The sequence below is a fragment of the Amphiprion ocellaris genome, chromosome 15 (assembly GCF_022539595.1).
Source record: "Amphiprion ocellaris isolate individual 3 ecotype Okinawa chromosome 15, ASM2253959v1, whole genome shotgun sequence".
Taxonomy (NCBI): Eukaryota; Metazoa; Chordata; class Actinopteri; family Pomacentridae; genus Amphiprion; species Amphiprion ocellaris.
The window spans coordinates 32,749,867-32,765,917 of record NC_072780.1 but is presented as its reverse complement, the minus strand read 5'-3'; the positions used below and the strand labels follow the sequence as shown (position 1 = coordinate 32,765,917).

General features: G+C 36.2%; 1 protein-coding gene across 1 annotated transcript in view; it reads right to left on the bottom strand.

Annotated features, from left to right (window-relative positions):
• LOC111571373 (exostosin-1c) overlaps positions 1-15,609 on the bottom strand; it is a 114,781-nt gene extending 99,172 nt beyond the window's left edge. The window contains exon 1 of the mRNA XM_055018017.1: positions 14,345-15,609. Within this exon, the coding sequence (XP_054873992.1) occupies positions 14,345-15,291 (947 nt within the window). The 5' untranslated portion in view covers positions 15,292-15,609. The remainder of the gene's footprint in view (positions 1-14,344) is intronic.
• Between the last annotated feature and the right edge of the window lie 442 nt (positions 15,610-16,051).

The following is a 16,051-nucleotide window of genomic DNA, read 5'->3' as shown; positions in this document are numbered from 1 at the left end:
TTTTATAGCAGTTGTAGAAAAGTCTGATTTAAGCCAAATTAGTTTAAAAAAAAAAGAAAGAAAGAAAAGAAAATGTTGTTTCACTGCAGAAGTTTTAGATAAAACATAAAAATTCTGGGAAATAAATCTGAAAAATAATATTGTTTCTACACAAAACATAATGAAAAATGTTTGCTGTTGCATTTTAATTAGGATATTTTATCTTAATTTTACAGTTTTTATTACGTGTCAGTTATTTGACCATTTGTAGAGATTTACTTTAAGATTTAAAATTTTCATTTTATTTTGTTTTATTTATTTTTCTATCATTTACATTGAAAATTGGCAGAAAAATAGAAAAAAATTACATGAAAACTTAAAAAATATTTTATATTATAATATTTTATCTGCTTTCTGAAATTACGAAAAAAATGAAATTCAAGAAAAAAATCTATAAATTAATATTTCTTCACAAAACATAATTTGAATTTGAATTAGAAGACTTTATATTAATGTTATAGTTTTTGTTATCTGCCATTTATCTGACCATTTTGAAAGATTTATTTTTAAGATTTAAATTTTGCATTCAATTTTATTTATTTTTCTGCCAATTATAATAAATAACATGAAAAATTACTATATTATTTATACAATATTTTATCTTCTTTCTGAAATTATTTTAAAAAATTACAAAATTCAAGAAAAATTATCTATAAAATAATGTCATTTCTACACAAAACATAATGAAAATTTCTGTTTTTGCATTTGAATTAGAATATTTTACCTTAAATTTACAGTTTTTGCTATTTGTCAGTCATTTAACCTTTTTTAATGACTATTTTTAATATTTAAAACATTTTTTCTTTTATTTAGCTTCCTTTTAATCTATAGTATAAGAATTTCTTGCAGGAATTAACTCAAATATTAATAAATTAGTCCTGAGCTGAAGTTTTATTTTTCCATAAGCGTTCCTGAAAGTCAGACAGCATTGGATGTTTAAATATTTTGCAGAAACAAACCAAAAACTTTAGTCTGGATGATGAAACTTGTAGAAATTTACTGTGAAATCCACCTTATTAGCATTAATAAAGATCATAGCATGGTTTCAGCAAATAAATCTTTCATTTAAACTTTCACTTTAGCTGAGTAATAGTGGAAATAAAGGAAACTGATGAGAAATAAGTTTTATTTTCATGATTTATACCAGGATTGACTTGTGTTTTGGCCACTTTGGGAGAAAAACAGGCTCCAATAGCTGCTAAAGATGATATCTGACTGCAGTTTGCTGCAGAGAAGTTGATTGTCCAAAAAAAACTCTCCTTATGAAGCAAAGTTTGAAGCCTTGAGGCAGATTTGTGAGCTGAAAGATGCTTTAAAGTGACTTTCTGTGGCCCTCTGGCTGCGATCGAGCCCCTCGGATCCGTCATTAATGTAAAAACACTGATTCCAGCAGCTTTAGAGCAGATTAAAACCAAACACGCTACGTAGCTGGTGTGCCTTCAGGTTAATCTGAAGCGCCGGAAACAACCTCTGCTGCTCCATAATCACATGTGACAAGACTCGACAGGAGCACCTGAGAAAACTGATGTGAGGATTAGAGGATGTGAGCTGGAGGATGGAGGCTTCGGCTGCCAGAGAAATGACTCATCCCCAAACACAAACCACCAACAGCCACCACCAACAACAACCACCAACAACCGCCAACAACCACCAACAACAACCACCAAAACAACCACCACCAACAACCAACAACAACCACCAACCACCACCAACAACCACCAACAACAACCACCAAAACAACCACCACCAACCACCACCAACAACCACCAACAACAACCACCAACAACCACCAACAACAACCACCAACCACCACCAACAACCACCAACAACAACCACCAACCACCACGCCTAACGCCAACATCTAGACTTCTATGAACATCTAGACCTCTATGAACACCAGGTTCTGGTTCCTACCAATGAGTCCACATCAACATTTGGTCTAAATATCTCCAAACTGGAACCTTGTCTGGTCAAACTTTCCTCTCATCAGATTGTACTGATGTTAGAGCCTCTAAAGTTGGTGAAATGTCGACCAAAGACTGGATTTTAGTAGAAATATGGATCCATCCATAGATATATATACACTTACAGGAACTTCATGGAGACACTAGACCAGCCTCATATGAAAACTGAGCATTTTTTTCCATTTAAAGAGGCCAATAAGGTTTTATTATTGTCATTTTGGACAACTTTTAGTATTTTTTTAAAAACCATTTTAGTGGTTTTACAGGTAAAAAACTTTTATTGAAGGCTAAAATCCAACAATTCTCTGGCCTGAAACACAATAAATTCTACAAATTCTGCCAAAATATTTTACAAAACTTAGTTTTAGAAAGCACTAAACCCTGAATTGTGTCTGAATTTAGATGAACTGACCCAATAAGAAACTCTATCAGCACCTTTAACACTCATCACTTAACATGTTGGTTATTTTTTATCCAGATCCTTAGAAACACTAGATTTACCTTCATACTGTGATTATTTTCAGCCTGATATGCTGCATTTCCATGCACATGACAGCATCAACGATAAAATTACAGCTGCAGGAGAACATTTCTGACACTTCCACTGCAAACACAAGATCAAACTGTCCTTTTGTTGGTATATTTATTGATGAAACACTAGATTTTACTGTCATACTGTAATTATTTTATGCCTGACATGCTCCATTTTAATGTACATGACAACATAAAAGACTAAATTACACCTGCAGGAGAACATTTCTGAAGTTTCTAACTGCTCTTTCTAGTAAATTTAATAGATTTTACCTTCATACTATGATTATTTTTAGCCTGCTAAGTTTCATTTCCATGCACATGGCAACACAACAGATGAAACTGCACCTGCAGGAGAACATTTCTGCAGCCTCTAACTTCCTGCACTGCAAACACTCCATTAAAGCTGCAGCTCATGGCCTCTGTTTGCTGTGATTAGTATTCTGCTTTCACGCTGAACTCAGGTTTTAAAGTGTGATTGCTCGCTCTCTGCCTGCAGCGACCTTGAGCTCCTGGAAGGAGGGTCATGAATAACGACCCGGCGGTTGGCGGCTCGGCTCTGGTACAAGCCGAGGTCGCTGGAGAGCAGCGCTCCGCTCCGCTCCGCTCCGTCCTCCATCCATCTCAGGCCGCCGATCGGCTGTTTTCTGGGAAACCTTTTGTATGTGCGACGTCTCCTTCTGTGGTTTTTCACACTGCCGCTCATTTACATTCACTGTACGACACGTTTCCCTTCGCTTTCTCAGAGAATCCTCCAAAGTGGTGGAAACTAGGCCATGAGGCTGCGGTCTCCCTCCGTCTTCACCCTCCATGTTTCCTGGAATCTTTATCTCACCACAGTCCTCTTTCTTCCTCCTCCTCTCCGTCGACGCCTTGGGTACAACTCTGTCCCTCCTATCATCCATAATCCATCTGAAAAACTTACAAAAAAAACACATTTCTGTTCTATTCAGGCTCCTCCTTCCTCCCTATGGCAGCTTTTAATGGGATTTTCAGGCCCCATTTAACCGTCTTAAGGACAAAAAGCGGCGTTTAAAGTAAATCTGTTGTTAAAGAGCACTTTGCTAATGAACCGTGCAGAATTTATCGTTATACCAACAACAACACAGGAAGTGAAGACGGAAAAGGAGCAGCTTCGACTCGGTTATACGATCTGCAGAAAATGCACTGAAAAGTTTTCATCCAGCCGACCGAAATCTGGAAAATTCTCCCCCTTGGTTCACTAAAAATCAGCTGATTTTTAATCTACTGAATCCTAAAGATGTTTATTCAAGTCGTGTAAAGTTCTACCTTCATCCTGTGAATATTTCCAGAGTTCCAGGTCCTTGAAGTCCATAGAGGTGGATCCAGATTTAACACTTTTTAATGGACTTTTCCATCATTTCTGAGCCTCACAACTTCATTACATCTGTCCATCCACTAAATGACCAAAGTTTGACGCAAAATTAACACAAAAAGATGCAAAACAACCAAAATGTTACAAAAAATGACCACAAAATTATGCAAAACAACCAAACCTTGATGCAAAATGAACAAAATTCGGCATAAAATGACCAAATGTGACACAAAATGATAAAAACGTGCCAGAAAACAATCATAATTTGATGCAATGACCAAAAGTGATTCAAAATTATCACAGAATGATGCAAAAAAACCACAATATGAAATGACCAAAATTTGATGTAAGATGACCGCAAGTGACGCAAAATGACCACAAAATGATACAAAACGATCAAAATATGATGCAAAATGACCAAAATGTGATGTGAAATGACCAAAGTTGAATGCAAAATGAGCAAAAATGATGCAAAATGACCACAAAAAAATACGAAACAACTAAATATGAAACACAAAATGACTAAAACATGACAGAAAACAACCAAAATTTGATGCAAAATGACCCAAATTTAATGGAAAATGACCAAAATATGACACAAAATTACCAAAATTCAACATAAATTGACCACAAAAAGATGCGTAACAACTAAATATGACACAAAATGACCAAAATTTGACATAAAATGACCACAAAAAGATGCGTAACAACTAAATGTGACACAAAATGACCAAAATGTGACTGAAAACAACCAAAATTTGATGCAAAATGACCAAAGTTTTATGCAAAATGACCAAAGGTGATTCAAAATGATCACAGAATGATGCAAAACAACCACAATATAATATGAAACTATCAAAATTCAATGTAAAATGACCAAAAGTTATGCCAAATGACCACAAAATGATGCAACACAAACAAAATATTATAGAAAACGACCAAAATTCTATGTAAAATGACCAAAAGTGATGCAAAACGATCACAAAATGACAAAGATGTGACAGAAAATGACCAAAATTGACGCAAAATGAAAACAAAACAACCAAACCTTGATGCAAAATGACCAAAGTTTGATGCAAAATGAGCAAAACTGAAGCAAAATTACCAAAATATGACAAAAAATTACCAAAATTCGACGTAAAATGACCACAAAATGTTGCGAAACAACCACAATACGATATGAAACTATCAAAATTCAACATAAAATGACCAAAAGTGATGCAAAATGACCACAAAATGACAAAGATGTGACAGAAAATGACCAAAATTGACGCAAAATGAAAACAAAACAACCAAACCTTGATGCAAAATGACCAAAGTTTGATGCAAAATGAGCAAGTGAAGCAAAATTACCAAAATATGACAAAAAATTACCAAAATTCAACGTAAAATGACCACAAAATGATGCAAAGGAACCACAGAATGACCAAAATGTGACAAAAAATGACTAAATTTAACGCAAAATTACACCAAATGACCAAAATATGATGAAAAAAGACCAAAGTTTGATGCAAAATGGGCAAAAATGATGCAAAATGACCATAATATGACACAAAACGACCAAAATTTGACGTAAAACGACCAAAAATGATGCAAAATTAACACAAAGCAATGCAAAACAACCAAAATATGATGCAAAATGACCAAAGTTTGGTGCATAATGAGCAAAAGTGATGCAAAATGACCAAAATTTGGTGCATAATGAGCAAAAGTGATGCAAAATGACCAAAATTTGACATATAATGACCAGTAAAGTAATGTAAAATGACCAAAAAGTGGTGCAAAACAACCACAAAATTACCAAAATGTGACAGAAAATGAGCAAAAGTGATGCAAAATGAATACAAAATGATGCAAAATGACCAAAAGCGATTCAAAATGATCACAGAATGATATAAAACAACCACAATACGATGCGAAACGACCAAAATTCGACGTAAAATGACCAAAAATGATGCAAAATAAACACAAAACAATGTAAATCGACAAAATTTGATGTAAAATGACCACAAAATGATACAAAACGAGCAAAATATGACAATTTCTACACATTTCCAAGTTTAAATCTTTCACATAGCTGTCATGTTTTGCTGTTTTACCACCACTAGTGCTGACTTTACTCAGATATCGTCTCTGTGGAGCTTCAGTGCCTCTCTGGCAGAAGAGGGAGGCTGAGGTTTCATCTCTGCAGGTTGAAACTGAACAAACGTGTCCTCCAGGGGGGAGGGGGACGTCAGGCTCTTATTTAGAGGCTAATTATGTCCCGACGGTGGATTGATCTCTCAATCCCGGCCTCCTCTCCGCCGACTCGGAGCTCAGGTCATTGTTTGGGGTCCCTCAGGGCTAATCTGCTGCCACCAGATGCAGCCGCTCATTAACCTGAAGACACCTGCTAAAGCCTCGGTGCTGCTGAAACCTGCAGAGATCTGAGCTCTGAAAGCCTCCTGACGCAGGAAACTCCTCTGCAGAAACTCTGTCAGACTCCAGTCTATAAACTCATCTTATACTCAGAATATTATCCACAATTAATGAGTGGAAACGACTCTTTAAAATGTGATTGTGTTGGGATAATTAACTCTGTTTCCATTAAACATATTAACCCTCGTGTCGTCCTGCGGGTCAAAATTGACCCGTTTTAAAGTTTGAAAATGTGGGAAAAAAAATATTTTCACAGTGAAACTTCTGATGTCCACATTTTCAACATTTTTGCGAAATCTGTGAACATTTTTGGTGGAAAAAAGAAACGTTAAAAATGTTTCTTAAGAACATTCACATAAAAATCAACTAAAATCCAGCAAATTTCACTGGATTTTGGTTGATTTTTATGTATAATCACTTTAGTTATTTTTGCTTTAGATATTTTTAGGATTTTTTTGGAAGATTTTTACTCATTTTTTGAAAATATTTACAAGAATATTCTTGCCAAATTTGGGGGATTTAAAAAAAAAAACAAAAAACTTTTAAATAAAGCTTTTAATGGAAACTTTTAAGGAATTATTGGAATTTTCTTCCTGAAGGTTTTGCACATTTTCAGAAATTTGGAGAATTTTTTTGCAGAATTTTTAGATTTTTTCCAGACAAGGAAACCATATTTTTTGGTGGCTGTAAATGAAGACAACAGGAGGGTTAATATGAATTACTGTGTTTAAATTTTAATATTTTCACATCATAGATTTGTCTTGTCATCAAAAAATGATATATTCTGTAAAAAAAAAAAAATGTCTCAATGCTATGAAATGTGTCCATAAAATACATCTTAATGCTTCAAATTACATCTTAAAACATATTTTTGATTGTGAAGTGTTTCTGTTTTATACACAAAAAATACTAAGACTTTACACTGACTTAATACTATAAAATTTGTCTAAATACTATAAATTATGTCCATAAAATTCATGTTAATGCTTGAAAACACATCTTAAAACATATTTTATAGTGTTAAGATGAAGTTTGTTGTGTATGTAAAATACACATTAGTCTAATAAAATATATCTTAACAAAATAAATAAGATCTTAACACTATAAAAATACATTTCTAGATCTTTTTTATAGTGTTTAGATGTAATTTGTACAATTTAAATGTATTTTATAGTATTTATATATATTTTGTTTTGCATGTAAATTATGTTTTAACACTATAAAATACATCTTAGAATCTATTTTATTGCGTTAGGTGTTAGTATTTTATTGTGTATATAAAATACTAACACTTCACAATATAAAATACATCTTAACACAACAAAATATGTCTCAATACTATATAATATGTCCATAAAATTCATCTTAACACTATAAAACACATCTTAAACTACTTTACAGAGTTATGACATATTTTATTGTGTTTATACAATATATGTTAATAAAATAAAACATGTCTTGAAATGAATTATATCTTAACACTATAAAAATATTTTTTAGCTCTATTTTATAGTGTTAATGTAATTTATTGTGGATTCAGAGCCAGGGAGCAGTGGATTTTCACAATAATAACAATAAAAAAACTGTGTTAACGCACGATAAAATAATTGTCGGCATGAATTAACGCATTAATAACACATTAGCGTGCCCAGCCCTAATTAAAACACATTTTATTGTGTATATACAGTACTCATTAATATAACAAAATAAATTACATCTTAACATTATAAAAATAAATTTTTAGCTCTATTTTATAGTGTTAAAATATATAAACGCAATAAAATCTGACTTAGCACTTCAAAATATGTCACTAAAATTCGTTTTAACACTGTGAAATAAATCTTAACACATATTTTATATGTTAAGACATATTTTGTTGTTTTTACAAAATACACGTTAACAAAATGAATTTGGTCTTAACACTATAACAACACATTTTTTTGCTCTATTTTATAGTATTAAGATGCATTTTATTTTGTTAAGACATATTTTATTGTGTATATAAATACATCTTAATATAATAAAATACAACTTGAGACTATAAATTACGTGGTAACTACAAAATACATCTGACTACTATAAAATATGTTTTAACAAAATAAAATACGTTTTAAAACATCTTAAAACGCATTTTATTGTGTATATAAAACACACCGCAACACTATTTTTATTTGATTTCGGACACAGCCGGTGTTTACCCCCTTTGGGGGAGACGATCCTCCCTCCTGTCTCCCCCCTGCATTCCTCCCTCACACCTAACAACTTCCTGTTTCCAGAATAAAAGCCTCAGTACAAAAGAGGAGAGAATAATGGCTGCAGGTTTTTGTCTCCCCCATTCACACCTCTCAGAGCCAAGTCTAAGCCAGGACCTCCCCCGCCGTCCTCACCCCCTCCTCACCCCCTCCTCACCCCCTCCTCACCCCCGGCCCACCCGGGTGTCTGAGTGCAATAAATGAGTTCATTCATTCAGCAGCTTCAACCCAACGTCAACAACATGAAGGAAGCTGCAGCAGAAACCACCAAAGTTTGATGCAAAATAACTACAAAATGATATAAAACAACCAAAATATAATAATAATAATAATAATAATAATAATAATAATAATAATAATAATAAATTTTATTTATAAAGCGCTTTTCCAAAAACTCAAAGACGCTGTACATAAAATACAATAAGATAAAACAAAATTGTTAATTAAAATCAATAGATAGTAAAACAAGTTCAAGATAAAATACAGAATCACAAATCAAAATATGATACAAAACGACCAAAATGTTACAAAAAATGACCAAAATGTGAGAGAAAATGAATAAATATGACGCAAAACAACAACAATATGATACAAATCAACCAAAGTTTGATGCAAAATGACCAAAAATGATGCAAAAATGGCGACAAAAAATGCAAAATAACTAAATGTGAAACAAAATGACCAAAGTTTGATGCAAAATGAGCAAAAGGGAAGCAAAATGACCACAAAATCCTGCAAAACAACCACAATATTATGCAAAATGACAAAGTGATGCAAGATGAGCACAAAAACATGCAAAACAACCAAAATATGATACAAAACAATCAAAATGTTACACAAAATGACCAAAATGTGAGAGAAAACAGCCAAAATTTGAGGCAAAACAACTAAAGTTTGAAGCAAAATTACCAAAAGTGATTCCAAATGACTACAGCATGATGCAAAAACAACCAAAATATGATACAAAACAATAAAACATTACATAAAATGAACAAAATGTGATGCAAAACGACCAAAAGTGATTCAAAAGTACCACAAACTGACGCAAAACAACTACATGTGACACAAAATGACCAAAATGTGAGAGAAAACAACTAAACGTGACGCAAAAGGACCACAATATAATACAAAACAACTATTTCATCCACTCCTGGTGTCGCTGAGCTCTGAAAACACTGAAAACTGTTTTTTTTAAACTTATTTCCTCTGAGAAACCTATAAAAACTTCAGCTCTTCCTTCTGCTGCGTCTGATTTGTGTCTGACAGCAGCTTCCTCTGAATCCATCGTCTGAACGTTCTGCTCCGTCGGTTTCTCCGTCCACCGACGGACGGAACGACGTTCTAACGAGGAGATTCTGTCAGAGTTTAAGTAGAGAAACTGAAGCTGGATCTGCTGAGTCACAAACAGAAATAAAAGCAGGAGACAAACAGTCGGACTGGAAACAGACTGAATGATTCACGGCTCTGTGGTTTGGTAATAATGAGGACAATAAAACAGAAAATCTGGAGGTCAGTAAACAAAATAATTAGTGGTTTACGGCATTTTTATTCTCTGACAGACACAACACTTCAAAAAATGCTATTTCATTTATTTTCATGTCATCTTTGTAAAATACTGAGTCATTTAGGAAAGTTTTTGAGCCGTTTTGAAGAGTTTTCTGAGCTACTTTTGAGTTTTTGAGGATTTCTGAGTGATTTTTGTCAGAAATTTGGTGAATTTTTTGGCTGAATTTTTGGATTTTTTTCTCAAACAAGGAAACAGTATGTTTTGGTGGCTGTAAATGAAGACAACAGGAGAGTTAAGTCGCTTTGGACTCACTTTTATCACCTTCTACATCACTTTTGTTCCTTTCTGGAGAACTGTTTCCTCACTTTGAGAATTTCTGGGACACTTTGGTCAGATTTTGAGCCATTCTGGGATATTTTAGAGAAATTCTGAGTCCTTTATATCAAATTAAAAAATTTTTTTGACTCGTTTTGGACATTATTTTGGACAAACACGGAGTCATTTGTGTAAAGTTTTTGTGTCATTTTGGGAAATATCTGAGTCATTTTTGTCAGATTTTAAGTAATGTCTGACTAATTTTATGTAATTTTGGAGAATTTTCTGAGCCATTTTTTTAGTTTTTGAGAAATTTTGAGTTATTTTAGACAGCTTTTATCTACTTCTAAATCATTTTGGACCATTTTTGGGCCATTTTGGAGATTTGTTTTACTCACTTTCATTTTTGTCAGTTGGTTTAGAGAGTTTTGGACTCATTTTTATAAACTTCTGAGCCATTTTTGGACCATTTTGGGGCATTTTGGAGAATATTCGAGTCATTTTTGTCAGATTTAAGCCATTTTTGAAATTTCTGAGTCCTTTTGGATATTTTTGGTCATTCTTGGCAATTTCTGAGTCATTCTGGACACATTTAGAGTCATTTAAAAGGGTTTTTAAGACATTTTTGTCAGATTTCAAGTCATTTCGGACAGTTTGGAATCATTTTGGGGATTTTCTTGATGCAATGGAGATGTTCTGGCAATTTGGAAACATTTTGAGTCATTTAAGAGAATTTTTGAGCCATTTATGTCCAATTTTAAGAAATTTTAGACAATTTTGTGTCGTTTTAGAGAGATTTTGAGTCATTTTTGTCAGATTTAAAGACATTTATGACAAATTTTGAGTAATTTTGGAAATTTTCCATCATTGTGGACAATTTCTGAGTCAATTTGAACAAGTTTTGAGTCCCAGTAGAAAATTTTTGAGAGATTTTTTTCTTCTTCCAATTTTAAGTCATTTTAGACAGTTTTGAATCATTCTGGGGATTTCCTTGAAGCAATGGAGATTTTCTGTCTTTCTGGACAATTATCTGAGTCAGTTTGGAAACGTTTTGAGTCATTTAAGAGAATTTTTGAGCCATTTATGTCCAATTTTAAGACATTTTGGACAACTTTGGTTTATTATAGAGAGACTTTGAGTTATTTTTGTAAGATTTTAAGGCCTTTCTAACAAAACTTTGATTCATTTTGGAGATCTTCTGTCATTGTGGACAATTTCTGAGTCAGTCTGGACAAGTTTTGAGTCCCTGTGAATAACATTAATGCCAAACCGGTAAACTGTGCAGCCGTATTTTAAACCTTAAACCAGCCTCATCCATCTCCTGGTTTATCAGACAACAGCTGGAAGACAAATCCTGCGTTTCTGATGATTTACTGTCGAAATGAACAGGAAAGAAAAAAAAAACACCAAGACGAGTCCGTCAAACCAGACAGATGGGAGTTTCCTTGAGCTTTTCATTATCAGCCCAACAATGGAGTCAATAAAAGACCCGCAGAGCAAAACACACATAAATATAATAATATAGAAATGTCTTTGTTCAGCCTCTGTTCAAATAACGCTGAAATTAATTAGTTTTAATAATAAAACTCCACAGATTTTCTCACTTTTCTGTCTTTTATCGCCACAGCAGCAGCATTAAAGAAAAACCTTTATAAAAATGGACGGTTTGATAAAAACAGAAGCCCTGCAGCCGTTTATTCTCAGATAATCACAGATTTCACAGAACCAACCTTTGCTTCGCTTCATTACATTCTGTAGTAATTTGTTAGTTTCAGCTCCCGCTCCGTAAACACACAAAACGCAGAATGGAAATAAGAAAAGATTTGTTTAAACGCCCCGTAATGAAGGTAAGCTGAGGAAAAACGGAACTAAACGTGAAAAAAAGAGGATTTCTGAGAACGCCGTCCTGAATCAAAATCTGCTGAGACGCGACTCTGAGGCTGAAATCTTTGATCTGACAAACTTCGTGAAGTCAAGCAGAAACAGAAAAGAGACAGAAATAACCACTGGGACACAAAATAATGAAAAAAAACAACATCACTGACATCTGAGAGAGCCGAACACAACTTCAGAGCTGGGATTCGAGGTTCCTATTTGGTATTTTTCCTGATTATCACATTAATATTTGGACTGTGGAACACTTGTATGATTGTGTGACGTCACATAGAAGCTTTGTTTTTAGCTTTAAACAGCCATTTTGGAAGCTTTTACATCATTTTGGGAAAGTTTTGGATCATTTTAGAGAATTTCTGCTTCATTTTTGTCAAATTTTAAGTCTTGAACAATTTCTGAGTTATTTTTGCACAAGTTTTGGTTTATTTTAGATCATTATTGAGTCATTTTTTGAGATTTTAAAACATTTATGACCAATTTTGAGCCATTTTGGAAAATTTTTGAATCACTTTGGAAAGTTTTGTGTCATTTTAGAGAATTTTTGTAAAAACTTAGGTCTTCTAGAACAATTCTATTAATTTCCTTTTCCAAATTTTAAGTAATTTGGGCAAGTTGAGCCATTTTGGAGATTTTTAAGTCACTCTAGAACTTATTTTCTTTCATTACGGACAACTTCTTTAGTCATTTTGGGGCAGGTTTTGATTTATTTTAGAGAATTTTTGAACAATTTTTGGAGTCATTTTAGAAGTTTTCTTTGTCATTTTGGAGAATTTTTGAATAATTTTGTAAAGTTTTGAGTCTACTCTGACAGTGGCTAATACTACGCTAACGGCTAGCAGCTAGCAGCTCAGACACACAGATTAACCTGAACACAGTCTGGAAAATAATAAATAACTTGAAAATTTCCGAAGAAATTTTGCATTTTAATATGTCATATTATTTTTCTGTATTAGGTATGATTTATGTAAGTGTATTTATTTTGAAAAGCTAGCCTGTTTCACGAACCAGGAATTTGAGCTTTTACTTTGAAAGTGTCACAATCAGCCAATCAGCTGTGAGTCGCTTGCTGTGAGCTGAGCAGCCAGGCTAAAGATTAGACCCTTGAACAAACCATCACAGCTCAAAAACTATACGTTGTACTGAAGAAATTCTTTCAGCGTGTGAATCAGAGTCCAGTTGTGAACGTTCTGATGTATTTTCATGCCCGTTCTGTGTTTTCTACAGATTTAGTGGAAGGTTAGAGAAACTCACTGTGTCTGGTTTTACAGCTCAGGAATAATGGGAGTCAATGAGAGTTTTGGTCGACACTCTCTGAGCTCTGAGGTGATTTGAGAAAAAAACACAAATCCTACAGCAATGAGACTCACACTGGGTGGAAGAGGACAAAAATACCAACATTTATATGTAGAAACTGTTCATGTCGAGGAGAAACTGTTAGAAGGAGACACGTTTAACTGCACTTTTTGTTCATATCGTATTTGGTCAAAATCTCGCTGAAGAAAAAAATTTAGAGTTTTCAAAAGATTCCCCAACTGACTATGGTAGAACGGTGCAAGATACCAAAACACAAATGTAGAGGAATAACATTCAAAGTCTTGTGACCTGTTAAAACTATGAATGAAGTTTCGACTGTAAAATCTGCCAGAGCTACGGGATTCGAAAGGAGGCTGGGTTTGGCAATCGTCCGGCCGACTTCCCTTTCATTTCAATGGGAATTTTTAACACAGTTTTTCCTGAATTTCGTAAAAATCATACAACAAACCCCTACCAAAAGTCAGAGCACACAACTTCTGATGGAGCCGCACGTTTTGATATGTAGTTTGTATGAGTTTTCTTAAAGCTTGGGGACGAGGTAGGTGTTGGAAGAATCTATAAGAACAACAGCAACAAGTGCTTGGATGATTATTCGAGTCATACCAACGCTTCAAGATCTGAACCATAAAAATCTGCAGACAGAACTGCAGGAGACAAACTGAGCCATCGATATCGGTCAGCATCGACCCAAAGCAACCCCAACATCAGTCGGACCCTAGTTTCCTCATAAAACACAACACCTGATGCTACTTCCTGTCAACCACCGCTGTCTTACCTTTCGTACTCCAGGTTGTCGTGGTCGCAGCGGGCATCCTTGTGCTTCTCCCAGTCCTTCCCGTGGCGACACGTCGTCAGCGACACGATGTCCTTCCCGTTGTGGATGTGATGCAGGGCGTTCCTGGTGTCCGACCCGATGCCGGTCAGGTAGCGCTTCCCTTTGAACATGAGCAGGTACTTCCGTCTGGGCGGGACGGTGTTCCGGACCAGCCAGCCTCGCTCGCCGCCCTTCTGGGGGTGGTCCTTGGAGAAGAGCGGGATGGAGACGTCGAAGCCCGGCCGGAAGTGCTCCGTGTTCAGGCTGGCTTTGGCGAGGATGGCCTGGCCGATGTTGAAGCCCAGGTCCTCCGTGTAGTTGGGCCACGTTCCCGAGTACAGGTTGAAGATCAGGTGGTTCCGCCCGTCGTTCCAGAGCGGGTAGCCGCGGATTCGCTCGTCCACGTTGGGCACAAACTGTCCTGACAGCTGGTCCCGGTCCAAAGTGTCGATGCCGAGCACGAACAGGCAGGCCTCCCGGGGGTCCGAGGTGAAGTACCGCGACTCGCCGATGGATGTCAGGATCTTCCTGTAGCTCTCCGAGACCCGGTCGTTCTTCTCCGACGGGTAAATGTAGACCCGGAATCCCTCCCGGCCTCGGCGCCGACACCGGGAGAAGTCGAAGCAGGTCTCCATGCGGCAGCGGCTGTCCTTATAGATGGCCGACCAGGCCTGGCGGCGCTGGCGGGGCGACTCGGCCGTCCCCGGGTCCGTCTGCAGCTCGTCCAGGTGGGCATAGCGGGGCAGGAAGGCCCGGTCGGTCCAGTTGGGCCACGGCCGGACCACCTCGGCCCGCTGGCGGCTCAGCAGCCGCAGCAGGCGCAGCTGGACTCCCCCGCCCCAGTAGAAGAGCAGCAGCCAGCAGCTCGCACACAGACCCAGCAGGACATACTTCTTCCGGGCCTGCATGGGTCCGTCGCTGTCTCTGGTTCCGCTCGGTCCGGCTCTGCTTCCTCCTGCTTCCCCTCAGCTCCGGAGCCTCACAGGGGTCCGACTGACTCGTGACGTCTAACAAGGAGCTTCTAGCGGAGGACGACGTGTTGACGAGGACATGGTTCTGATCCGACGGACTCTGTGTTCTCCATCTGCTCTCAGATCCGGGTTCTGATCCGTCTCTGCTGCTGGTTCTTCTGGGTTCCGGCCCAGCTGGCAGTGATGGAGGCCGAGTCCTGCCTCATGGTTCCTGGTTCCGTCTGCAGAACCCGTCCTGTGGAGAACCAGACAGACAGCAATCAGTCAGAGCTGCAGAAAATCTGCCTTTTTATTGGTTTCTAGTGAAATGAGAGCAAGAATTCAGCAGATTTCTCACATAAATTTCGTGACGTCGGACATTTACTCCGTATTCAGCTTTAAAGAACCATTTTGGAAGAGTTTTCAGTGATTTTGGGAAAAGTTTTGGGTCATTTTAGAGAATTCCAAAAAACAAGTTTTCAGTCATTTTTGTAAAAGTTCAAGTCTTTTGATCCCCTTTCGATTCATCTTTATAAAAAGTCGAGCCATTTTGGACAATTTGAGTCGTTTTTGTGAAATTTTAGGTCATTTTTTGCAAGTTTTAAGTCTTTTTGGACCATTTTTGAGTCATTTTGTCCAATTTAAAGTCATATTAGACAATTCTCTTCACATTTGAGGTCATTTTGGACATTTCTTGTGTCATTTTGTCCAATTAAAA